Below are 27,036 nucleotides of genomic sequence, written 5' to 3'. Positions count from 1 at the left end.
ATATAAAAAATTTAAATATTTGACACATTTAAGGACAAAATTTACAACAATAGATTTGTACCATCTGTTTCTTCAGAGTTTTTACGTGAGAAAAAAAGCAGTTTGATTAACATCTGAGTTTGAAAGCATATAGTATGACGTTGGAATTCAGATCTGTGATTATAATGCTTTTATTTTGGAGGGTCAGTCACTACTGCCAGCTGATCAGTTCTTTGCCCTCCGCTGACCCAGTTCCCAAATATTCCTTTCCATCTGGGATGCCGAAGAAGGTGCCGAGGTCTGAAGGGTGTCCGAAGGAGCCCCACGACTGGTGGAAGGGCAGGACAGTGTGTGTCTCTCTTCGGTTGGAGACGTCACCGTCAGCGTTATTGATAGGGATCTCATGGGAGGTTGGGGGAGCGCTGTTGCTGTAAGTTACAGCATCTAGGATACCGGTATTGCTTTGAGCAATGGGGTTGCTATTGGTTACAGAGTTGTGAGCATTGTCTGCATTGCTCTTGGTGCTCGGTGCATGACCAGAGGAGGAGAATGTCAGAGCCGGAGCCTGGGCTGGGAGCAGATTACTGCCCGGGCTGGGCATCAGGGTGGTGGGATGACTGAGGGCCAGGCGCTGCCTGAGGATTTGGTGCTGCAGCCGCCTGTCGCTCCAGTCGTCCTGAGGCTGCCGGTGGATCTTCATGTGAGCGTTGCGGGACTTGATTTTGTAGAACATTCTGGAGCAAGAGAAAGAGAAACGAGGAAATGAAACAGGAAATATTCACAAATAAAAATCATCTGTTTGCTCCCCCTGAAGCCAAACAGAGCTCTGGGTTTGGAAACGTCCTTTGATGGGACTGGTCTTACTCACTTCCCACACAGTTTGCAGGGGAAGAAGCTGGCCAATGAGGGCACGGGAACCACCTCCTCCAGCCCCGGCTGTCTGTCCACTGGCTGAAAGATGGGCGGCACCTGTAAAGCACGACCTCTCATGAGCTTGCATGCTGTGGTTGACTTGCTGAGCTGCATTCCACGCTGGATAATCATGTAATTCATTTAAGTCATTATACAAGACAAGACAAATACTCCGAATAGTCCTTATTGTGTCCCTCAGCGAGCATACTGCTTCTATTAGCTTGCTTCATACAGTTTTAGGGATATGAACGCACCGACAGAATATTACAGGAGTAGATAAACTGCAGCAGGACGACTTGAGCTAAAACTAAGTTTCAAAGAAACATCAAGGGCCTCTGACGCGTTCCTGCTAATATCAGAAAAAGTTGCAACAAAAAAAGGAAATATTCTAAAATCTTACATTTTTCTGCAGCGCCACATCTCCATCTTTATACTCCTCTTCATGCTTCTTCTGCTTGTCCACAAGCTTTTTGCTCAGGTAGTAAAACTCAACACACTGAGACACAGTCTTAGTCCTTACCTGCAACACAGAGCATCAAGCTGTACTGATTTCTGCACAGAAAAACTGTATGGGTACGAGCATGAAAGACACCACAAATGCCAATAGGAAAATACTACCTCACCTTAATGTAAACCTTTAACGTAATTATAATCACAAAGCCAGCAACAGTTAACTAATATAGTTGTGTGATTGAATATCACCTTCCAGATTCTTTCATTTTCCATAATATGTCACTTTTACCAGTAAAAAAATGCAGGCTGTGTGGTTTTGTGCTGCTGTTTATTCAAAATATGCTACTTTTAGGTGCTAGTAACAACAGATTTGAGTCACACATTCAGGATATATCTGACATTTGATGCAAGAAGGGTTGCTTTACCATCTTTGCAATGAGCGAAAAGTCTTTTCCATAAGTCCCGAGAGCTTCACTGAGAACTCTCTTTTCAGCGTCTGTCCAAAAATCACAGCCTAAAGAGAAAGGGAAAGAGGGGCAGGGGGAAAGAGGGCATGAGAAACAATGAAAATAAATACCTTGTCATGCATGACCTGCTGGGATGCAAAAAAAAAAAAATGCGAGGGTTCATTGACATCAACGAGTCTGAGGGCTTCCATGGTAGCTCTATCAACTATTTCTTCAAGTCTGTGCAAAGTTTCATTTTTCAGTTATTTGTGTGGGATGACTCGAATGGGTGAGTTACATGCCCAAGGACATGCATGCTTGCAGAGCGCTGTTGGGACCCTGGAGGGACCCAGCGAAGCGGATCCTGGAACATGACAGGAGTCTGAACTATCTAGACACTGTTTAGAGGGCCCACACTCACCTGGGGGGAGACTATGGTGTAAAACAATGCCTACTTTGTAGGGGATTCTCGGTGAGCCTAAACTAGCTGGGGGGGGCTGGATGTGAGGGAAAGAAAGTAGAGGCCTTTACAATCACTCCCATTGTACTGTACGTACAGAGGGAAGGGTCTCTTCTTTCCTCACTCACATTTTTCACACGGGTAGGAAAGCAGGAATACTGAGGTAAACGTAGTTTAGATCAACAAGTTGTAGTTGTTGTTTGAACCTTGATCATAACGTAACAATGCTTCACGTAAACAGATAACATGAGTATGTATGTACAGATGACATGAGATGGTCTCCGCCTCTAACAGTCGGTCTTGATTGAGGTTATAGTCAGGGATGTTTACTGGTGTACCCTTTTCTGTCATCTCAGACCTCCAAACCCATAAGGAGACAGATGGGTCTGGTTCTGCAGGTTTTTTCTCCCCCTTAATTAGTTTAGCTCAGGATGAGTGAATATTCAGTGCAATCTGTTGGGTCCATTATCAAGGCTTTTTTTATGATCTAGCCTTATATTTTTAATTTGTACTGCCTTGACGTGACTTTTGTTGTTAAATGCCACTATATACAAATAAGGTGAATTGAACTGAACTGAGTCAAAAACAAAGTTCCTTGGTCCTTAAATATCAATCTGTTTGATATGTGGGTCAGTGATAAGAAGTAGGAGCAGGCCAGCTGACAGTCTTGCCAGGGCCCCGGACAAAATAATCTAAGATGGGCCCCCTGCGCCCGGATCTCTCCTTCTCCCTCTTCCTCTCCTCTCCTTCTGCTCTTCAGGTTTTTATATAAGCTAATGGACGTTAACATTAGAGCTAGCCAGTTAGGTTAAGTTACAAGGTTGGTAAACGTTGGCTGCGCTGTTTCTTACCTTGCTCTACGCTGACTTTATTAATTCCAGTTTCACCGTCACCACCTTTTTAAAATATTTGTGTAGAGAATCTATGAGGCCTCTATTTTCTTCTTCTCTTCTTCTCTTTTCTCTTCTTTTCTGAGCACCGGACTTGTGCTGACCGGACATTTTGACCATTCTAATGGTTGAATTAAATGATAACATCAAATTTTGATCAGCGGCCAAAACCATTTTTGTGTTGGGGGTTCTTGACCACAAGGACAATTAGGAAGAAAACAAATAACAAGCTTTTATGTAACTCAAATACTACATATTTTTTCCACAAATAGGCATATTTTGAAACATTTTGAAAAATGATTCCATAATTTAATGAGAATTAAAAATAAATAAATAAAATATATATATATATATATATATATATATATATATATATATATATATATATATATATATATATATATATATATATATATATATATATATATATATATATATATATATTTCAGTTCTGGGCCCCCCCCCTACCCTGGGCCCGGGACAACAGACCCGTTTGTCCCCCCCTATCGGCGGGCGTGAGTAGGAGGGCAGCTACGATGAGGTCAGAGGTCAGAGGTTACCTGAATAGTGGTAGTCTCCTGTTGGCAAGTCCTGTGAGAACAACAGCATCTCCAATGTGGCCTGAACATGAGGAAGGGGAGGAAGGGAGGAGGGCAGGGAAAACAAACAGATGAGGCACGCAGCGGTGCTGAAGATGAAGACGAGTCAGAGAGGAAGAAGATTGTGCTTTGACACCAGCCATGATGTATGGGGGGGATGAGGAAGAGATGAATAACTGAGTGATAGCATAAAGAAAAAAGAATTGCATCACTTCTCACCATAGTGTTGCCCTGACGACGGTGCAGACAGTGCAGAGCCAGCTCGGTGTTACTGCCTCCTCCTGGCAGACAGCTGGAACTACACATGGACAACAGCTTCCCCACTGACAAGAGGAAACATACACAAAACATGAGGGGGTAAAGCAGCTAAGCTTTCATGAACTTTGCTTGTAATGCTGAAAAAGTCTGACACGTCTATCTTACACATTCAACAGGGGTTGGGATTGTATTATTTACCTTGGTCTTGCATGGGAGCGCTTTCGTTCAGCTCATCCCACGGTTTCCAGAGCAGCTCTTCCTGCACTTCCTCCGGGGGCCACGAGCCCGACAACCCGGCCTCCCCAAAGCAAGGAGGAACATCCGCCTGGAAGTCAGGGCCCACGTTAACGTGCCTGAGGAAAGGGAAAGAGACAGATGCCTCTTGTTAATCAGGTAGAAACTCTGTAGTGATGCTGGGCGTCTTCTGGAGTTAAGCATTTCACTCACGGCGACCCAAAACACTCCTCATCCTGCTCTCCACAGGCTGCTTCGTCCTCTCTGTGATGGAGAGGTGAGAGGGAGGAGTAGAGGCCTGTTCCCTGCCGGACTGGATTGAGGAGGGGCCGAGGAGTGTAGCGAGCCCTAATCTGAGCCCTCTTGGAGTGAAGGATGCTTGGAAATGGCATTCCAGTAAAGACTGAAGTGGGTTGTTGCTGTGAAAACACAAGAAAAAAAGAGTAGAGGTGAAATACAGAGAGATAAACAAACGCAGAGAGACCAATATAGAGCAAATGAAGATTTCAAAGATGAAGCATTTATTAGCACAGGGAACACAGGCCAGAACGCAGCTCCCGAGGCTCCAGCCTGCAAACATGCACAAAAGAGAAAAAAGGGGGGCCGGCACAAGAAACTACAGGAACGATGGATGATAGCCACAAGATATTTATAATAAATAAAAATGGTAATGGAGAAGAGAGGCAGGGAAAAGGAGAGGAGATGAAGGGTGAGAGGCACCGCCCAGCGGATCATGTCGGTGCCCTCCTGCAGCATAAGCCTATAGCAGCATATCTACCGCAAAGCTATATTTGAGACTAACTATTATAGTTTTGTTCTATAGCTGCAACTATGACTACTGACTCTAACACACTAGAGTTTACACTACCTAGAGTTTTACCAACACCAGCTAGAGGTTTACTAAACACTAACTATAGGCTTTACTAAACAGAAAGGTTTTAAGTTTAGTTTTAAAGGCGGAGGTGGTGTCAGCCTCCTTAACCCAGATTGGAAGTTGGTTCCAAAGTAATGGTGCCTGATAGCAGAACGCCCGCCCTCCAAATCTACATTTAGATACTCTAGGAACTACGAGTAAACCTGTACCCTGGGAGCGGAGAGCTCTGCCAGGAACATAAGGCACTATCAAATCTTGTAAATACTGCGGAGCTAAGCCGTTTTGGGCTTTATATGCAAGTAATAACATTTTAAATTGAATTCTGAATTTTACAGGTAGCCAATGGAGCGACGCTAACACTGGAGAGACGTGGTCTCTCCTACTGATTCCTGTCAGCACTCGTGCTGCTGCATTCTGGAGAGTAATGAAATCAGAATAATTTCCTCTCTCTGCCACAAAAGGTTCACAAAAGGTTCGGTTTTTCCGAAGTAGGAACAACAGCTCATCTATCTTGAAGACGAAAAAATATGTTTTTCACCGGCTCCAAGTCTGTGTTATTTACACGCTTTATCTACTCAAGATGTCTAAAAATAAAAACCCAGATGAAGACTGTGGTTTTGGAAGCCGTCATAAAGGTGGAGCAAACGTAATTTCTTGACAAACACCCATTCAGGCTTCCGCCCACTATGTCTGCAGAGCTCCCGCCTGCATGCTAACCAGCCTTCTGAGTCTTATAGAGCTTTTTTTAAATTTTTTTTTGCCTGAACTGAGACAGAAAACGTGCAAACCTGGCAACACGTAGAGAAGATATGACTTCTGACAGAGGTCGGTCAAGAGCCACACATTCAATTTTATTGTAGTTATTATTATTTTATTACAATTTTTTTATTTTTTTATATTTTTATTATTATTATCTTTACAATCGGACCTTAAAATGGTCACACAAATAAATATATATACATATATATATATATATATATATATATATATATATATATATATATATATATATATATATATATATATACTGTATATATAAGGCCAGTTAAAAAAGAAGAAGAGAAAAGACGTACTCTATCATGTAACTCAGGCCAAACAAAGGACTCATGTCTCTTTCTACCCATCAAGCCAGTTTCTAACTGTTTTTGTGGTAAACGCTCGCCTCATACATGCTCAGTATGTGACTGGAGTGACCAGAGATTACACAACCAGGCTTATAAACGACTCTTAAGAAACCCAGTTTTCAGTTTCACTGTCTGTTTATAGACAAAAAAGCAATAAAAGACTGAGAGCTGCTAGAACCAAACCAGAAAGAAGAGACTGCAGAGCAATGATGTGGTGGCCGTATTTCTGTCAGTCAGTTAAGTGTCTCTTTTTTAAGTTTACACATATATAGTGTAAACTTGAATAGCTGAGATGGGCTGGTGTGTTGTCAGATGAAACAGGAAGAAAGTCCCGTTGGTCCCTGGCTTGCTGTCAGCGTAACTCCCGGTAGATTATGGTCATTCATCCATGTGTAACAGAGCTGAAGTTTTTATTTAACTGAGGTAAGAACAGGCTGACCATATTATTGGTACAGTTTCAAATCCATGTCACCTACTATATATATATATATAGTAGTGTTTATTTCGAATATGAATCATATAAAAAAAGAAAGAAAATAAGACAATCGTCTTAACATGAGACATAACAAAGTACATATTCGAAAGGGAGTGAGAAGAAGTAAAACTTATAAACTCTCACCCCCTCTCCTTAAATATGAATAGCTAACACATGCGAACATAACATTATGCAAACATAATAAAAAAATAAATAAAAATAAAAAAAAATAAAAAAACAAAAACAATCAAAACAAGACAATAAAAACATTGTAGCAACATAAGCTACTGACTAGTGTAAGAAAATAAGGATAAAAATAGATAAATAAAAAATAAACACTGTATCATTGCACCCAAGCATTTTGCTCATCCCTGTACCTCTGAAAAATAATATCCTTGTATTTTATTAACGGTTTAATATTTGGACATTGCTTTAATTCCATTGAAAACTTGTTCCATAGCCTCACCCCGCTGACTGAAACACAAAAACCTTTCCTGTTTGTGCGTATTAATGTGACATTAAAATGACTTTTGCCCCTTAAACCATATCTTCCCTCATGAATACTAAATAATTTCTGTATATTTGTTGGTAACAGATCATTTTTTGCTTTGAACATTATTTGCGCTGTTTGATAGCCCACAATATCCATTACTACACCTACACCTTCACACTTTCTACGGGTAGTTTGGCCCATTATCAGTAACAGCGGCTGTCCTTTTTGTAATAAAGTCCATGAAATGAATGGATTAATACACAGTGTTTATTCCATGTGCCAAAAACGTCAGACAGGTGTTTCCATCTGAGCTTGACTCTCTCATCTAATGACCCAGCTATCAACATCTGGAGAGACTTCACCCTGGAAATAGTCGTGGCTGCTGGATGCAGTTTACGTTTGACCAGACAATACCAGAAATCATTCCCAAATGGTGAACGTTTCCTGCCTCCTGCTTCCAAGTTGACTTGTTAGCTACTGCTCTGTGTGCAGGTGTTGAAATGCTCTTATCAGTTATTTCATTTTGTACTTTTATGTCCATCGTGACATTTAAATCTTTCTAAGATTGGTGTAAGTGCCGTACTGTACCTGCAAGTGTGACTGGGGCAGACCGACTGGCTCCTTCTTTACCTTCTCCATCATTTTGGAAGCGTCTGTATTTTCTGCAGGTTGACGATTGTCAGAGAGGTGGGACGGACCAACGGGAAGATGAAGAGAGGCATGAAAGGATGGGCTAATGGGGGGACGGGGAGATATGGACGAGTGGAGGGATGAGCGTTGAGATGAAGAGGTGTTATTTGACGCTTCAGGAGACTGAAGAAGGTCACATTTGGCTGCAATCAAATAACCAACAAGAGGACATTTTTTTGAAAAAAGAGAGACAGTGGAGGACAAAAGGAGAATAAATAAATATTTGTCTGAATTTTTCATCAGAAAGTGTTCAGATGGGAAGAATAGCATCACTTTGGTTTTGGAAACATTGATCAGTTCTTGTGAAAACCCACAAAATAATTAAAATGTGGGGTAAATGTGGATAGGACAGTTATGACGTGAATATTTAAACTTTCAAATGATATAAAACTGCACAGAATACGTCACATGGTTTTACTCGTGACAGAGTGAAGAGTGAAACTGTCATTTGCATGTTGGAAATGAGAAACATCATCGCCGCACAACCCACGCCTACTGGGAATTTACATACGGGTATTAACGTGCCGTTTCTTTTAGCTGGTAAAATAAAATAAATGTGTATATGTTTTAAATATGCTACTGCATATGTCATTTTTATATTTAGAGAAAATTAAATACGGTATTAGGGGTTGCTCTGATAGGTTTTCTTATATTTGGGAACCTATTCTTTCTTTTGTTAATTCTTTGGCATCCTTGGAAGATTAATTTAATCTGATTTAACTTAATTACAGGGAAGTATGATATTGCTAACCATGTCTAATTTTTTTTTAGGGTTCCTCTTATGTCAGTTTATTTTAATTTTTATTTATTTATCTTATTTTGTTTTCTTAATTTATTTTTATTTTTTTATTTTTTTTTTGTAGCTGTTTTGCGTGTCCTGTATTTTAGTTTATTACTTTATTTTTCCTATTATTATTGTCTTCAGTCAGAGTTTGATTGGTAATCGGTACTTACTTTGGGACCTGTTTATAATTATGTATTTTGCAGTGTGTGTGTTTTGGGGTGTTTGTTATGTTTTGTGTCCTTATTTATTTTATTATTTTTTTTATTTTTATTTTTATTTTTTTTTATATATATTTTTTTTTTGTGTGTGTATGGTAAAATATAAAACGGGGTATTCTTTCGAACCCTTTAAAAAGAAATGTTTATTGTGTAATATAATTTACATGGATTACCCAATAAAGAAACATGTTTAAAAAAAATAAATATGCTACTGCGCAGTTTCAGTATTCTCACTTTCGCGCTTTCTTTCCATAAAATACCAGAACAGCACCGTACCTGCAGCGTTGCTGTAGTCGTCCCCGGGGCAGGACCTCAGGCTGCCCTCGTTAATGCCGGGGTCACCTAGCACGCGTGGAAAGCAGTGCGGCAGCACTGGAAACTTCCAGATCATCCCAGAGGAGGCGACGGCAGGCAAAGACGGAAAGCGGGGTGCGAAGAACTGAAATCCACTGACCGACTCGCCCCCCTGAGGAACCGAGAGCGCGTTCCCCACCGGAGCACCCGGAGAGTCCATTTTGGAGGGCGAATTGGACGGAGGAGGCAAAGGTGTGGGAGGAGGGCTGAGAACCAAGGGCATGAGGTGAGACGACGTGGGAGGGGACGGGAAAGATGGAAGAGAGGGATAACCGGGGGAGGACGAGGATGTGGCAGCAGGCAGGTAGGTGTCCGAGTCAAAAGCACAGCTTTGTCTTGAGGTTTCCACTTTCCCAACTCCGTACTCCCAGATCTGTCCGGAGGAGTTCCCACCGGGAATCATGGCGAATCTTCTCTTTCGCTGGGAGAGGAAAGCGTCGGAGAAAGAGTCCAGTTTCTGAGTGTACGCCTGGTTACTGACCCCGACGGGGGATCTCTGTGGAGCGTATCCTGAAGCCAAAGAGCGGGTCTCTGTTGGCTCTCTCCATCTGCGTTCTGCCTGAGTCGTGGGAGAGATGCTGAGCCATGGTCCCTCAGCCTCGGCCGGTTGGAGCTGATCCTCCCCCGAGCCACAGCTGGAGCCATAATCCTCCTCTCCTCCTAAATAGTTATCACTGACCTCTGAATCTGCCCTACAGTAATCAGCGCTCCCCGCACCACCTCTGTTATAGGACGTAGTTTGTTTAGTAAAGTGGTTCATGTTTCTGTCGTAAACTGGTTCACTTTTAACCTCTAAACCAGCGTGGGCGTAGTTATTATAGTTTGCTCTGGTCCTCTGTCCATCACCTTCCTCCACTGCAGAGGTCATTGTGTAAAATACATCATTTGTGTTACCGTAGCAATCAGTCTTACCATGGAAGTTGTCTGCAGGGCTTTCACCCTCCCTGTCATCCCATATTTCTTTTTTTTCATACCACGAGTCATCAAAATGACTCGTGGTGCCTAATCTGTTGTTTGCATCGAAATGGACTCCTAAACTAGTTTCCCCGTCCAAACTGCTACCACTGGTGCTTAGGAAGACCCTGTCACCCCCATTGCTCCCCCTCCTCGGTCCAAAGGAGGGATTTGACATCAACAGTGCGCCTAGGGACTCTTCTCCTTTACTCCCATACGGCTCCAGGGAATCCTGGGAAGGCGGGGCGGGCTGGCACCCCGCTTTAGAGCTCTGGAAGCAGGGCATGGTGAGCGGACAGGAAGTACGATGGCGATGGTGGAGGTTGGAGAGGGATTGAGAGGATGAGCAGTCCTCCATTATGGTGTGATTGATTTTGTTAGCGCACCTAAAGGACACAGAAACAAAACAGGATAGTTGCAGACTGCAGTTGAAGGGAATATTTATATTTTGGTTTCAAAATCAATGATCACTGTTTAATATCGTTGTGGTGTCATTAGCAAAACCCCACGCTACCACGATCAGCATCTCCAGGCTTCTGATCACCGGTCCTGAAACTACAACTCCCAGCATTCTTCAGTTCTCCACTTCTGTGCCCTCATCCCCTTCATCCGTCTCACCTGGTCTCATGCCTACTTTTACCCTGCACATTCCCCAGCGCTTTGTGTGATATTGTTTGGCTCACACGTCTTATGATCGTCAGGCTACGCCGCCTTACCCGTGTCTCCGTGATTAAGGGATTAAATCCTTCTTTACTTTCTCCTCACTTTTGTCCAACTGCTACTTTAAGAGGCTGATGTTAGATTGTTGACTAAAACTTTAGTCAACATTTTGTAAGATCCTATGTTTTTATCTGCACAATGTTGTCTCACATTTTTGCCTTTTTTGGGTTAACTAATATGCAGGTCTAATGCATCTTAAATTCATGAATATGAAAAAAGACTTACTGAGTTCAAGAACCCTTCATAGAGCCCTTGAATCCATCCATCCATTTTCTAACCTGCCTAATCCTACAGGTTCATAGGGGTTTGCTGGAGCCTATAACAGCTCATTACAGGTGAAAGGCCGGAGTTAGAACCTTCAATAGATTAAATTCATAACTATCAATTCAGCACCAAAAGAAAGGAGATTTGTGTTTGGTGTAATATTTATTTGTTGTATTTATGCTTCTTGGCAAAAAATCTTGAGAAGCCTGTTTATTTCCCTTTTAGATGGAGCCACATTTGTAGGAACATGTATTTGTGGGATGAGCAGCAGAGCCGAGTATGTGAGTTGGACCCATGAAAGATTTATCAAATCGTCCCTGCCAACGGCAAACAGCTTATTTTGCTGTTGCTATTGACTCCTGTGGTGGTGGCGGCAACTCGTGCACTGGAACCTGAACAAATCACCACAACAAATTCCTTGTCTGTGTTCAACAAACATGGCAATAAACTTATTTCTGATTCTGATTCTGATTCTGATGTGGAGGAACCTTATGTTCAGAGATGAGTCCAGATTCTGCCAACGACAGTTGCATCGTAGGGTCAAAGTGTGGAGAAGAAGCGGGGTACGCTGTGCTGATAGAGTACCATCTTTTGGTGAAGGCAGTGTGATGGTGTGGGGGCGGCATCTTCATCACTGGTAAACTAAGCTCGTCGTCATTGGAGGTAATCTCAATGGAGAGAGATATCAAGATGAGATTCTGAAATCTGTGGTAATCCCATATATCCACAGTCTGGGACTCAACTCTATCCTCCAAGACGACAACACTCTTCCCCACAGAGTGTGTTTATCAGAGACTACCTCCAAGATTTGGGAGTGGAGAGGATGGGATGGCCTGCCAGCAGTCCACTGAACCCTTGTGGGATCAGCTTGGACGTGCTGTTCGTGCCAGTCACCAACACAACCACGTTGGCTGACTTGTGGCAAATGCTGGTTGAAAAGTGGGATCCATCCCATAGCAGTGTGTGAGCAGACTGGTGACCAGCGTGAAGGGGAGGAGCCTGGCAGTTGTGGCTGTGTTTGGTTCTTCCAAACGATACTGAGGCTCAAGTTTGTTAAATGGATCAATTGTTAAATTGCCAATAACTGTTGTTTCTTCATATTTCAATCATGAAATCCACCAAATACCCACATCCTCAGCTCTGCTGCTCATCCCACAAATGCATGTTCATTACAAATGTGGCTCCATTTAAAAAGGAAATAAACAGGCTTTCCAACAGTATAGGATTTATTACCAAAAAGCATCGTTACAGCAATGAAATAATCTACCAAACACACATTTCCTTAGTTTTTGTGCTAAATTTAGATGCATGAATCCACATATACTATAAGTTAGTACTTAAAATAAACATTAAAGTAAAGAGTGCACAGCAAAATACTAGAAGTCTTGGAAGCAAGATGGGTACCCTTTGATTTTTATTTTATTTTTTCAAGAGTCTGGGGACACAATTAATTGATTAAACGCAATTAAAGAAATGTAATTATAAACTTCAGTCATCTGTGGTAGACAGTTTTAAATGCATGCATCTTGCATCCTCCTGATGGAGCAGACATATAGATAGCGGCATTAACAAGACATAATTTCAATCGCTGAATGCGAAATGTAAAAAAAGGAGAGAATTCTCACTTTTAAAAAGTTCACATTGAAAAACAGTCTCAATCACAGAGGGCTGAGAAGTGGTGGTGGATGAAGCATTTAGTGCTTTTGTTTTTCCTTTTACTTCACTATTTATTTATTTTGCCAGTAAATTTTAAGCTAACAAAAGGATCTACATTCTTGTTGCAACCAACAGAAAATCAGCTGCAATAAGCAAGAGGGACGTAGCAGTTTACCAGAGTATCATCCACACAAAAGTAGAAATAAACTTGCTTCTGAATTGTTTTTTTCTAGACTAGGACTAGACTGATATACTGAAAAAATTGGGTCCTAGCACCAATCTTTGGGGGACACCTTGTGATCACTCAGCAGGAGGCCAGAGCAGATACCAACGGCCTGAGATATGCTGGAAAGTTCTACCTGAAGTCTTTGTCTGCCGCATTTAGAACAAAAACTATCAATTCCCCGAAGAAATGTAACTTCAAATGTAAAATTCTTGGTCACGATTTATTGTGAGAAAGCTGCCAGTCTGAGGGATGGATGCCTTATTAATCAACTCAGATTCATTGTTTTCTGAAGCGTTCAGATTCTGTTTGAATGCTAAAATAGAACCTCAGCCGACGGTATCTGAAAAATAAGCTGCATCAAGTCGGTAGCGATTATGAATTTGTGCGGCACAGTCGAAAGAACAAAAAAGTCAAGAAATTCTGCAGGTCGAGTGACAATTACGCAGAGGTATTTCTGCAAGCAGACAACTTTCTGTTTAGCAAAGCTGCATCGACTTCATAGAGCTAACGCTTAGTGTTTCTGCTGTGATTGTTACTAATTTCCTTCTTAAAGGTTTTTAAATTATTAAAAACTTTAGATAGAATTAAACAACTGCTTTTTAAATTGCTTGGCATAAAAACTACAGACTTGTTTTATGTGTTTTATGTAACTTCTTTCCATTTTGAAACCACATTCTGCTAAATAGGACGGTGAGTGAGTCAGAAAGAGAAAGAATGAAGAATGAGATGAAGAGACGAATACACTGTATACATTTTGAGGTTTTGCTTATTACCCGTCCTTGGCGCTTAATTTCCTTTTCACAGGTGTTCTTCTTCTGCAGTTCATGTTTTTTGGCTCTCATTTGTCTTCTGATTGTCTTCATAATTCTCTCTGACTCTTTAGCTCTTTTTCTCTCTTCGGCTTCAAGTGATTTTCGACCTCTTACATAGTCCTTCCTACAGTATTTGTGTGTGTGTGTGTGTGTGTGTGTGTGTGTGTGTATGTGTGTCATTCTCTCACTCTCGCTCTCTCTCTCTCTCTTTACTGTGAATCCTTCAGCACAGAACACGGGCGCACACACACACTGTCTGTCACACACCGTGCCTAAAGCGAAGTGGACACACAAAACCAACCCTAAAGCACACACACACACACACACACCACATAGGCATGCACACATACGTACACACACACAGGCACACACCTACTTACACACACACACACACACACACTGACTTTCACACTCACACTGTTGCAGGTGTCAAAGAGGACCAGCGGGTAGTGATGTTGCCTCTCTGCCTTTGCGTCGTCGTGGTAACCACATCCTGAGGAAACAGACGCTGACGGATCTCCCTCCTTTCAGCTATCTTTATCTCTCTGCCCCCCCCCCCTCCTCTGAGCGCATCTTTCCGTCTCTCTGCCCGTCCTTATTATCGCACTACTATTTTTTTTCTCACAAACACCTAACTTTGTTGTCCTGCCTTTCTTCTTTTGTGTCTGAGTGCGTTTTGTTTTTATCACTTTCCTTTCTTTCTCTTCTCGTATAAGTTGTCTATTTTTTGGCGTAGCTGCATCTTTTTTTTTTAAGTGACCCATCCCTATTGTGAACGTTTATTGTTTTGTTTTCTTTGTTCTTTTGGGTGGGGTTAACTGTTCAGTCTCAGAGACATTTTACTTGTGGCTTTAAAATAATGTGTTAGTAAGCTTTTATTTACTTATATATTTAGGTTTAAGTGGACTATCTTTATAAACCATCCGTTCGCTGACCTCAGGAAGGTTATCTCACTATGTATGTGGCAGAAGTGTCTTTCCTGCACAGGGGTGGCGCTACACATCTGTGGATGTCCGTGTATGCGTCTTGGTTTGGTGACCTTGTTCATAGTTTTTTCGTTGTGTCTAGATGTTTACCATATCAAGATTCTCCGGCAGAGTCAGCTGACGGGAAGTGAGACAGAATGAAACAGGAAGGAAGATGGCGACAAGCGATGATGTTCAGGGAACCCTCTAAATACCCTGCAGCTCCACCCTCTCACCCGCCCACTGACAGGCACACATGCACACATGCACTAAGGCACACACGCACACATGCACACACTGACACGGCCACGGTTACACAAACGAGATAAGGAGAAACTAAAGAGATAAAATTACTTTCATCATACAACATTAAAGCCAATATTAGAAATATTCCTGCGTCATCACTTTACTTTGGGGTGAGTTCAATAGATAAGGTGATAAAAGCTAACGCCAAACAGCCAAAAAGTTCAAAAACTGCCCGACAGACATAAGATGGGAAAGACTGGACAGTTAAAAGGACTCTGGAAAGTAGCAAAAATTGCAAAAGCAGCTTAAAATGTTTGTAAAAGTCAAAAGACCGGCAGGATTTGTCCTTTGGTTGTGGTGTGGTTTGTGTTTGCTGGGTGAACGGCTAAAAACAAACAAACAAACATGGAAGATGCTGACATCGTTTCTGGTAAGAGTCGGCAACTTGGAGTCTCACCAGATTAAATACATGGAGGAAAAATATTCAGCTACCTTCTGAAATGTAACAAAGTCACAGTGCAATACTGAATACTAAGTACTTATATGTAAAGTGTCCCTGCAACCTTATATTTATTTGATTTATAAGACAGAGTATATGTATACTGTTAGAGGGAAAAATGCCTACAGCACAGCACAAATATCTCAGGGAACCGTCTACTTGTCCATCCATATATATTTTTTGAATCTCTTTAATACGACACAAATATTTGAAACACTGATAATATCAGAGGTAAAGTGGCTTATAATCGGTTATATTTTTAAATCAGCTTTTAGAAATCCCATACGGTCGACACAATGTTCTCCACTAACTGTCTCTACGAGCTGAAGTCGCCTTTGAGCAGACCTCCCTCAACACAAGTGGAAGTCTTTCAAGATGAGAATAAGCCATAGAGATGCTTGAAATGATGTTAAACATTGAGATGTAAGATTCCTGTGTTTTCTGTTTGTACCTCGACTAGACTGGAAAACATTCATTATTTTGACATTTGATGCTAAATGTTTTACCTGCCAACTAATGCACCGACCTCATCAGTGTAATCAATTGTTTGGTATTCAAACTGGACTGAAATGACCTCTGGACCTGCAGAGACGCTAAAATTACACCCCTACACCTGCGTTTCTTACATATTTTAAAGAAAGCGTTTGTAAAAGCTGACAGCTATATTTAGCATGAAATCAAGTACATGATGACAATCGGATCTGAAAAATATTCTGCTTGTTTGACGCAATGCTGAATAAAAGATATTTTTCTTACTGACTCCTTGGAATTGAGTCATTAAATTTGCAGTTGTAGTTTGCGATGCAAGACCATCGATTAAAACAAAGAATAGATATGCAAGATGACACAAATCAGTGCTGAAGAACTGAGCTGCTCCTCATACACTAAGAAAAAATACATTTTGTGACATTTATGTGAGATTTAAATGAATAAATAAATCTGAACCGTATTCACATATCCACCTCACACCTCTTCAAAGAGTATTTGAAAGGCCAGGTGTCACTCCTCTTGTCTTTCATGATCCTAGCAGCTGTAAATGAGAGGTGAGTGTGCGTGTGTTTGTGAGTGTCAGTGTCAGTGTGTGTAGGTGATCATGGTAATGTTGAGGTCATTTGTACAGTGTGACTACACCTCTGGAAACCTCATCATTAGCATCCTCTGCAGATATGTGGTGAAGACAGCCAGGGTTTGACAGCACAACCTCAACATTAGCATAGGTTGTATGCTAAATTTCAATGTTTAATTGCTAGATTATTTTATTATATTATTATTTTATTATAGTTTAACAAGTATGAGGGATTGAAGGTCAGCATAGAGTTTGAAATGTGGTTAAATGTCATTGTACATAATTATTTTGGTTAAACTGGTGTCAGTTCAGAACAAAGGTTAACAAAAGGTATTTCTAAACAGGAATAAAAATAAAATAATGTCCGTTTGAAGGCGGTTGAATTCATCCCGGTTACTTTCAAGTAGACTTGTAGTCAGGACCGCCTAAACCGAGACCAAGACACTACAGAGACCAGAGAGTATCAAGACCAGGTCAAGACCAAGACTAGTTCAGCTCAAGACGGAGACCAAAAACAAACCTAGTTATTTAGTCATCTTGCGTGAGTTGTAGAACATCTATAACACAGAGAAGTGGATGTCTGATGTTGAACTTACTATAAATGTTTTCATCCATCAGCTGAGATCAGATATGTGTGGCGACGAACTACCGCTATTTCTGCACTATTGGAGGATTGACTCCAGTACTTTTAAGGATTGATACGACTACTAACTAGTCCCAAAGTCCTCTAACAAAATAACCAGCCTCCAACACCCCCCTCCACCTCAGAAAAGTAATGAACAGTAAATGTTACTGATTTAATAGTAATTAAATTGTAGATGAAACGTGAATTTTAAATATTAAAAAGATACACATTATGGACTTGAACTTGCATTATTTATAATTATAGTAGCCAGAATACACGATATATCAGAATCATTGAAATAGACCTGATGCTTAATCAATCACAACGATATGCAAATGTTATTCAAAGGCCAATGATGCCATATATTTGTTCAAACAAGGCCGTTATAAACACAAAACTAATTAAATACAGACACACATGCAGATGAACTAAAACATTAAATCAAATGCAAAATACAAATAGTTTACAAAACTGTACATTAAACAAGAGGAAGAACTGATGATCAAAAGGTTCTGTCACCGTGGTGTGCAACAGCATCTCAATTATACGACTCCGAAACATGGAGAGACCGAGAGACCCGGGACTGAGACAAGACCAAGTACATAGACTGTCGAGACCGAGACAAGACAAAGACCACTAAAAAGTGGTCTTGAGAACTACAAGTCTACATTCAAGCTCAATCCAATTCATCCTGATAGTCCAATTTCATAAAAAACACCTATTTTAGGAACCTTGCATCAAACAATCACTTCACTGTAATTCTTGATCCCAGCAAACATGAGGCGACGGTGAAGAGAAAGAATAAAAATAAACAAGGATCAGAACGCGCAGCAGAACCAGGTTTGAAGTCTGAGATGACACTAATTCTTTCACTTCTTTGGCCATAAAGCTCTAGGAAGATGTTTAGTTTTTTTTATTTATTTAAACACTGTAACGACAACGACTTCATCGATACCAAACTGACTGTTGGCAGGGTGAGTTTCAAATTGAATTTGAACTTTTACAGAGTTCAAAAAAAGGAATCAGATCTGTGACAAATGTATACCAGAACAGAACTAAGAAGTTTATTTCCAAAACTCTGTTCATCTCCGTTCATCTAATGTGACTCCCATTGTGTTACTTTTCAGTTTTGCCACATATTGTAAAAATGTGCAAGACACGTTACATGTAATTAAAATAAAAACGTCCTTCAGATATTACATTTAGAGCTAATGCCATGAACACATCCAGAGAGACCTTTTAAACATATTTTTTTACTCTAAAATCTTGCACATCCTGACACGGCATGCTGTGAGTGAACATTTGCATACATTCATGTTTGCATGAGCAGGCAAACCTTGAGAAAAACGGCAGAATGAAAAATGTGTGAATGAAAGGATGTGAGAGGATGGAAGGGGGAGTGCAGAGGAGTGTGAACGTGGGGAGATTAGTCTCTGGTTTTCTCTCAAATTCAACGTAAAAACCTGTGGGAGCAGAGGAGGGGGAACGACATAAATGCTTCTGGACTTTTTCTCTGAAAAAGTTTTTTTTTTTTCCTCTCCGGGTCTCTCCGGCACTGAGAAAAGAAACAATCGCTGGCGGGAACAGTGGAACAACATGAATGAGAAGACTAACCAAATAACAACAAACATTGTTTATCCCAAGAATGAAACTGAGTAAAATTTGCCTTTTTGACTACCGGTTGTGAAGGGATTTAACCAAAGTGTTTGCATTAGAAACTCACAGCGTAATGGAAGATTGGAGAAAGTCGTAAAATCACCTAAAAAACATCATTTTTTTCAAAAAGGCAGAATTCTCATTTAAAGCCTTTTCAATATAACAATATATTCTAAATAAAATAAAAAGAAATAGTGTCCCCATTTTAAATTTACCCTAACGTCATACATTGCTTGTAGATGCACAAATAGAAGTTAAAAATAAGATTTGTTTGAAAAGAGGAAGAAGTGCATTGAAATGCCAAATGTCAAATATTGTAAAGTTGGGTATTATCCCCAAAATGTAAATGGTTCTCACCCTCAGCACAAAAGATAAAAGTCACATGACACTGTAACTTAAAAACGAGATTATAACTCAAATGTTCAGACCGCTTGTACGTGCCTGCGTGTACTTTTCTTTCATGTGAAAATTGTGCTTTCTGTCTGCAACAGTCAAGAGGAGCTCGCCGAGTGTTTGTAAAGAAGTCTATAAAAGCAGTTTAAAACAATAAAAGCAGTGCACACTGCCGTTAGTTTGCTTCATCACGTTGGAGCGTGTGCCGGGCCAGAAGCTGCTCAGTATAAAAGTGAAAAGTGTTTTAGTTATAATCACAACCACTCTGCAAAACCCATCCATCAAGAGTATTGTTAATGGCATTCAAAAGTCTATATGGGTACATTAAAAAAATAAATGAATAAATAAAAAAGCTCAACAAGCGAGAGACAGATGCTTTTCGCTGAATCTTTATATTTTATATTACTTCACAGTAATGTCTGTTTAATGCTACCGAGCACCTAGGTTCAAATGAGGGCGTTTGGGATTTATTTCGTTCTAATAAAGGTCACAGAGGTCAACAAGAAAATACTTTACAAATATGCACTCAATTTGTCCCAAGAGCAGGAACAGAGAGGAAGTGTTCATGTTCTCCTGTCCACACGTGGGATTACCATGACATGGATTACTGAATCAGTCGTGATCAGCTTGATCTTTTCATCTTAAGTGACTGAGGGGGGGGGGGGGGTTCTTCTTAAAAAAAATCACACCAAACTTGCAATATAAATATGTGCAATGTGAATTTAACAACGAGTCAGTTATTGAGCTTCTTCAAGAAATTCCCACTTGCAGCTCCACCTAAGTTGAGGTGACAGAAATGAAGCATAGAGCTTCATTCAAGAGCTGCGTTTACATTCTGATCATGGCAATGCAAAGATTTATCATAATTTAATAAAACACGCTCTCTAACTCATGAAAACCAGAAACTGGAGATGAGTTTATGATGGATTCAACCTTTTCCTTGGACAATCCCCAACAGGGTGGGCAGGAGTATGCTACGGTCAAACTAGCGATTAGCTTTGAGTTGCAAAATAAATACAAAAGTAATACAGTTTTTCCTGCACACAGAAACTGATATTGACAACATAATGTTATATAGTGAATCATAATTAACACGGGCTGTGTGACGAGTGAAAATGACTACATTTCTAACAAAAAGATGAACAGAGTAAATTAGGGATGACAATAGAGATCGCACGTTTGCTTTCTTTACAAAAAAATTATGTTAGTCACATTTTTCTGCAATCAAAATTAGAGCTGCATGATATTAGGAAAACATGCAACATGCAATATCATAGTTGAAAATTATAACGACGGTATGACTTGTGATATATAAATCAAGACCTCAGAGCATAATTCCAATGTCTTTTAACCGCTCACAGTAAATCACGTAGATGCAAACACTAAAACATGAAATTCATTATTTCTACCGAAGCAACATGGTTTTATTTTTCAAAAATTCATGCAAATTAACATCTAAATTGGCATCTGGGGCAGTAAGTTCTGCATGGTTGGTCAGATATGTTAACATTCAGAGAGCGAATGCAAGGCGCTTGGAAAATTAAAGAATGCATTTTTGCTTTTGCAGTCTTGATGTTTTCCATGTTGATACTGTGATGCCGATTAAATTAATTGAGCTTCATTTCCAACTTAAGTTTGTGATATATTCTGCAGCCCTTGTCGAGATACTGGTACCAACAAAAACGGAGAACACATGTTTGAAAATCTTCTTAAGCAGAAATCTTGAGTCATACCTCATGAATCCATGAAATATATATTTTTTCTGGAATCAGGAGATAAAATATAGGGTGTTTTGTTTGTTTCTTTGTTTTTTTTACTAAGAAAAAAGTGATGGTCTTGCATGAAAATCCACTCTAAAAGTAAAACTTTCAATCCTTTGAAAAAAAAGATACACGTAATAAAACTATTTTAAAAACACATGAAAAATCAGACCTTCTGCTCCCGTTGTCAAGCACTGATTTCGCCTTCATACTCGTCAATATTTTTTAATTTTTTAAATCATATCTTTAAGTATAATCTAAATATTGGCTATGATGATGCAATAAGCGAGTCGACCAAGGTTTGTAAAGTGAAAGCTTGCAGAAATATATCTTCAGGTCAAAAAGGTCAAAACAAGACATTTTAAAAACAGTTTTGAAGAGTTTGATTCATTTTCCAAAGTCATCCTCCGTCCACAAACTTAGCTGTGAGCACCCGCTCACTTTCGTGCCGGTGAGATTCCCACACTTTTACAGTGAACTTACTGTACAAACACCCCCGCGCCGTCTCCAAGTCCGCAGATACCAAACATCTCATTAGTCCGGTCACTGCAGATGATTGACACCACAAATAACTCGCCTCCAACTCTGGTAGTTGTAAACCAGATTTCCTAAAAGCAGCGTCTTTGATGTTTGCATGACTGCCGTTACACGCCACCATTATGGGATGTTGTCGATCAGTAAACAAAAATGTCGCTAATATGAAGTGGAGATTGCTTCATGTCTTATTTTTTTCCAGCTTGCAAGTCAAACTAAATTTAATGAGGATGAAAAGTACTACCAGAGAGGAGTCTGGGAGAAAAAAAGCCTCAATTGTAACTAGTACATATCGACCTTTGTTAAGTAATTATGCAAGGAAGACTTCAAGGGAGGCCGCAACAGCATTGTGTGAGGGAACTACATGTTTCCATGGTTGGTGACAAGGGAGACACTTTTCATGAAGATGCTTCACCTGCCACAGCTTCATGGCAAACCGAGTGACAAAACCGCCGCTGAAAAAAAAAGCAAGTTACGATGCATGTAGGAAACCCAGTGGAAAAAGAATCAGCGGTCTGTCTGAAGCAAAATCGAGCTTTCCAGACATCCATCTAAAAAAGCTGCACTGAACTCGGCGGCACCACTCCAACACTGAATCGGCTGAAAAGGAGCACGATTCTGCAGAGAAACATCAATGCAAAGGTCCCTGACAAACAGTTTGAAGGTAGCGGTGAAAATAAACATTGAAATTAAGAAAAAAAACTGCATTTGTTTGCAAAAAAAGACACTTAAGGCAAGATTTGTGGAAAATGTGTTAAAAATACACGACGACACCTTGTAGTATCTGCAAAGAGGCCAAACCCCAGTCTAATATGCACCAAGTCCTTAGTCACTGTTCGCTCACCTGAAGCTACTTAACTGGCCTTGAGCACTTTCATAAAGTTAGAAGATCTTTATTATCCCCCTGTGCGTAATTTGTTTCACAGCCTGCAGCCAAAACAATGTCGACAAGTGGAGAGAGACACCTCTAAAGGAAACTCTCACTGCCATCTTCTCTGGTTTCCTCGTTGCATCTCTCTCAAGAGTGTGGAGGCCAGAGACCAGAGTTAGTGGAGCCATTTAAAGGTGAAAACCTTTGAAACGGGACGGCAGCTTCACTCCACGCTGGTTCCTTGTTCTCGTTTTAATGCCGAGCGGGGACCGTGTTCGACACAGATGGTTTTAATTCGGGAACCGCTCGACGGCGCAGAAGCCAAACTTCTATTTCCTAACGTGAAACACAGAAACAGTTGTTGTCCCCATTCTGCCTCCAGATGTCAAAGAAGGTCACGTAAGCGAAGGAAGTCGAAAAATAGCAACAACACAGGGGCTGCCTCTGTATTTATGCCCACCTATTGTTGGATCCATCTCTTTAACACAATGCAAAGGCAAAACAAGTCATATCCACACCTCAGTAAAAATGCTACGACAAAACGTGATAGTTTAACACCGCTATCCAGTCAATGGCTCGTATGGTCACTTCTGATTCCCTCAGTGATATGAGGGCCTTTGGCTGAGGAAATCAAGCAAGATTTTTTTTTAAACGACACTTAATGTTTATCTGTTCTGGGTCAAGGTAAGTTAAAGCTCTTTGACACGTAATGGCACGTTTACAATGATTACAATCAGTAAAGTCAAGCGTGGGGTTTAAGGCCCCAGTTTAAAAACATGTTTGTGTGCACACCAACTAGTCGCGGGCAACAACAGTGAAATGCTACAAACCTTTTTGTCTACATAGACTTATCCACTCAGATTAAAGAACTACTGGTTTAAATCTCTGAAGCGTGTTTTCTGATTGTGATGTTGCATGAGAACAGAAATATTTGCAGCCAGCTCAAGTAATAACGCAGGATCATCTTATCATGAATCCTTGTCGAATGCTGAAGCTGTAGTTCCTTTTGTTGGCGTAACGTGCAAATATCAGGATCAATCAATGCCAAAACATCCCCACAAAATCAACAATGTCATATTTCCGTATATTAAGCACGTCTAAACTCAAGGTACCTCCAAAAATGTGCACCGTAATTTTAACCCTTTGAACCCTTGAACCCCCAGTGAAGAATCCAGAAGGCTGTAACACATCTCAGGATCTTAGGGTTTGAGTTGAGTTAAGTTGCGTATTAGAAAAACAAACAAAAACAGAAACATAAAAGCAACCACAGTGAATGATGCCCAATGAGCTGGACAAGAGTGCACAAGTGTGATAAAGGTATCATGGGGCCACTTGTTAAATTTCCTCAAGAGCACTCTTTTAAACAAAACTTCCCCGCTTCAACAAATAGTATAAAAGTGAATTCTTACCGATTAAGTTGTCATTACGAGGGCAGATGTGGGAGAGGCAGAGAAGTGTGTACGGTGCGCTGCTAAGGTACACACGTGTATGAGAAAATGGGAGGAGTGTGACAGCGGACGACAGAGATGTAGTTTCACCAAAGATGAGCGGCCCTGCCGTTCTTTCAGTTGATCTCTCAGCCTTTCATCCTCCTTGTCATAACGTCACCGCGCGCATGTGTGTGCTTATCAATATGTGTGTGTTGCGAGCTGCATCATAGTGATGCTGGAAAGAAGAGAAAAACACCACAGTGTGTGAGTTACACTCCAAACAGGCACTTACATGCACATACACACATATACAAACACACACTTTCAGTATGAGTGGGTGCTTTTTTTCTTTTCGCCCATCTCCTCCCCCATTTTTTTTTTCTTATGGTCTCCTTTGGTCTGTTCATACACACGTATGTAGAACCACTGAGGTATTGGTGAGCTGCTCACGTCAGATCCTAAACTCTTCTTTATTGCCTCAACTTGTCAGCTTATGGTTATTTTCAACTTGTCGGTGCGGTTCACACATACAGATGTTCTTATATTTTTTATTTCAAAATATTATTGTATAAATGAGACTTCCTTCTTTGATGAAGTGTAGGTCAAGAAGACCGGACAGTTGGGCTTGTTTTGATTTAGCCAAAATCATGGCACTGCCACCTCCGTGCTGAAAGATGTGAACTGTCTTAAGCTCAAATACAAACTTGTTCTTACCGTAAACAGCGTGCTCCTGAATTAAAACAAAAAAGGGACATTAACCTATTGTGGGCTATTTTGCACCAATCTCTTGAGATGAAATTTGTTGGTGCAATTTATAAAGGAGTGTATTTATGTGTCTCTGTTTTTTTTTTTCTTCATTTGTACAAAGTCTGACTTACATCTTGTGCAGCTCATTTATCTGGGTGCTCATAATTCTACTTTTAAAACTAGAATAAAAATTGTAAGATGTTTAAGGTCAGATTATTTTAGAAACATGATATTATTATTATTCAGTTCAGATGGTCGGGGCATGGTGGTGCAGCTGTCTCACAGCTAGAAGGTCCTGGGTTCAATTCTCACCAGGGACATAGAGGGTGAGCAATGCCCAGGACTGATTTAGGAAGGAGCATTGGGTGATTTAAAAAAAACATAAAAAGGGAAAAAAATCAGTGATTAAAAAAAGAATACTTTACAATGGAGAAAATATAACAGATCACCTTTGAACAGTCAGCTTGTCTTCAGAGTGCCACTGTCCTTTAACAGTGTCTCTAAACATGGACAAGCAGCAAAACCCAAATTAATCTGCTAAAGTAAAATTTGACAAATAAACTTCTGAAATGTCGTGTTTTGGGTAGACATAACTTGAACTTTGAGTGATATCTTTCAGATTTTATTCTTGTCCTTGAAAGCTTCTTACAGTGAACTCTTTAGGCGTTTATGTAAGAAAGTTAAAGAAAATCTTTTTTTTTTCTCTTACCCTGTCTGCCTACCTTACGTTGCTGCTCTGGGATGAAGCAGCAAGGAGTGCGCTGAATAACTGGGGTAACAGTAGATTAAGAAAGTTAAAATAAAGAGGGTTGAAGAAAGGGAAAAAGAAAAAAGATAGAAGCGGGTAGAAGATTTTAAAGGTTAGCAAGTATCATTCCAAATTAACATAATCCATTAATTAATTGTCTCTCCTTCTCAGTTAGAAATAAAAAAATGTACAAAAATATTGTATATTTACGGGAATAGTTACTGCTCTGAGCACGTTAATCAGAAAGGTGTCCAGCTCCACAGGTAATGTTTGAAAACATATGCTGAGTCATGTTTGGATCAAACCAAGCCTTTAAAATAATCCCATGAACAGAATACCGAGGGCAGCACATATCAACACAGAGTCACACACAAGCAGAAATGTTCATGCGTGTCGTTGGTTCATTCAAGGAAAGGATAGCGCGCATTAACAGCAGCTCAAGTGAACTGTTTAGTGGATGCTTTAATCTGTTAACAGAGGAGTCAAATCGTATATATCTTCACATCCTACACACATAATGGATGCAACACACACACACACAGACCCTACTGGCGTGGCATGAAGTCGTCCTTATTCTTATCTGGACTGATTTAACATGTAATGGTTTATAAAATTAAGCCTACTCAGCGTATTAACATACTTTGTGATTATACCAAATGTTCTGCACATTTAGTTTCCAGCCTTTAACTTCATACGGCTTTTTCAGTCTCAACTATGCCGCTTTAGTCTATTTGCCCGTTTTCAACAGCGTTCCATGAAAGCTGATAAAAGGTCATGCAACTTCATGTCACTGTGATGTAAAATGTACAAGTGTATGTGTCAGATTCAGAGTGAGAGTCGGTCATGAGTGTGCACGGCGGTGGTTTGGTTTCGCAGTGGCGTGGGGAGTACTCAGAGGTGCCGAGTTAGGCTCTGATTCCCGGTATCGTCAACTTCAAACCTCCCCTGTCATACCACAGCAACACGACGGCCCTGTATTGCAGCAGACCCTGAAACTGTGCTGACTTAAGTCTCACCTGTGAGAGGAACTCTGACATTTCGATCAAATGTCGATGGTTTTAACAAGCTTTTATCTTCTTTAGAGAGAGAAATAGAAAGCAACACACAAGAATATACAGTCAGATTGCGATTGTGTGCAGTTCCATCATTTTTAGTTTGGAGATTTGTGTATTTTGTATTTGAAATGACTTTAGCGATTACCACTGCATGTTTGCTGACATTTTGGGAAAACAGCTTCTTTCAGCAGTGGTGGCCTATAGCAAAGTCTCATTTTTAAGGTTACAATAAAACCTATGGTCTTTAATAATGTAATGTGAGTCAAAGAATATAGTTTAAAATCTCACTGCTGGTCTACAAAGCACTGAATGGTCTTGGACCAAAATAAATGCTTGATCTGTTAGTTCCTATGAAGCTCCCAGACCCCTGAGTTCATCTGGATCTGGTTTGTTGTGGTTCCAGAACCAGAACCAAGCAAGGTGAGGCAGCGTTCAGTTATTCTGCTCCTCACCGGTGGAACAAACTTCCTGTAGACCTGAGGTCTGCTCCAACTGTAGATCCTTTAAATCAGGGTTAAAAACATTAGTTTACTCAAGCGTACTCCTAAATTAAACTTACCTGCTGT

General features: G+C 40.4%; 1 protein-coding gene across 2 annotated transcripts; it reads right to left on the bottom strand.

Moving 5' to 3' along the window:
- On the bottom strand, window positions 1-24,041 carry LOC133420282 (uncharacterized). 2 transcript variants are annotated; one of them, XM_061709940.1, is made up of 11 exons: window positions 23,900-24,041; window positions 9,166-10,583; window positions 7,786-8,030; window positions 4,445-4,650; window positions 4,196-4,350; window positions 3,959-4,062; window positions 3,701-3,761; window positions 1,770-1,858; window positions 1,292-1,411; window positions 848-948; window positions 1-713 (listed from the first exon to the last, which is right to left on the bottom strand). In XM_061709940.1, exons 2-11 carry the CDS (start codon window positions 10,553-10,555, stop codon window positions 191-193), a joined length of 2,994 nt encoding a protein of 997 aa, XP_061565924.1. In that variant the 5' UTR covers window positions 10,556-10,583; window positions 23,900-24,041; the 3' UTR covers window positions 1-190. The 2 variants fall into 2 exon arrangements, with proteins under 2 accessions (XP_061565924.1, XP_061565923.1); XM_061709939.1 differs by lacking the exon at window positions 23,900-24,041 and adding an exon at window positions 13,837-14,265.
- Window positions 24,042-27,036: the final 2,995 nt, after the last annotated feature.

The sequence above is a fragment of the Cololabis saira genome, chromosome 20 (assembly GCF_033807715.1).
Source record: "Cololabis saira isolate AMF1-May2022 chromosome 20, fColSai1.1, whole genome shotgun sequence".
NCBI lineage: Eukaryota > Metazoa > Chordata > Actinopteri > Beloniformes > Belonidae > Cololabis > Cololabis saira.
The sequence above is the reverse complement of the archived record's forward strand: the minus strand, read 5'-3'. Positions and strand labels throughout refer to the sequence as shown.

Bases quoted from the DNA above. Each gene is read 5' to 3' on its own strand.
- LOC133420282 (XM_061709939.1), bottom strand. From the start codon at position 13,889: ATGAACTGCAGAAGAAGAACACCTGTGAAAAGGAAATTAAGCGCCAAG. The intron at 4,063-4,195 runs GTAAATAATACA...TCCTCTTGTCAG, and splicing joins CGCTCCCATGCAAGACCAAG to TGGGGAAGCTGTTGTCCATG. The intron at 949-1,291 runs GTAAGATTTTAG...CGTGCTTTACAG, and splicing joins ATGTGGCGCTGCAGAAAAAT to GTGCCGCCCATCTTTCAGCC.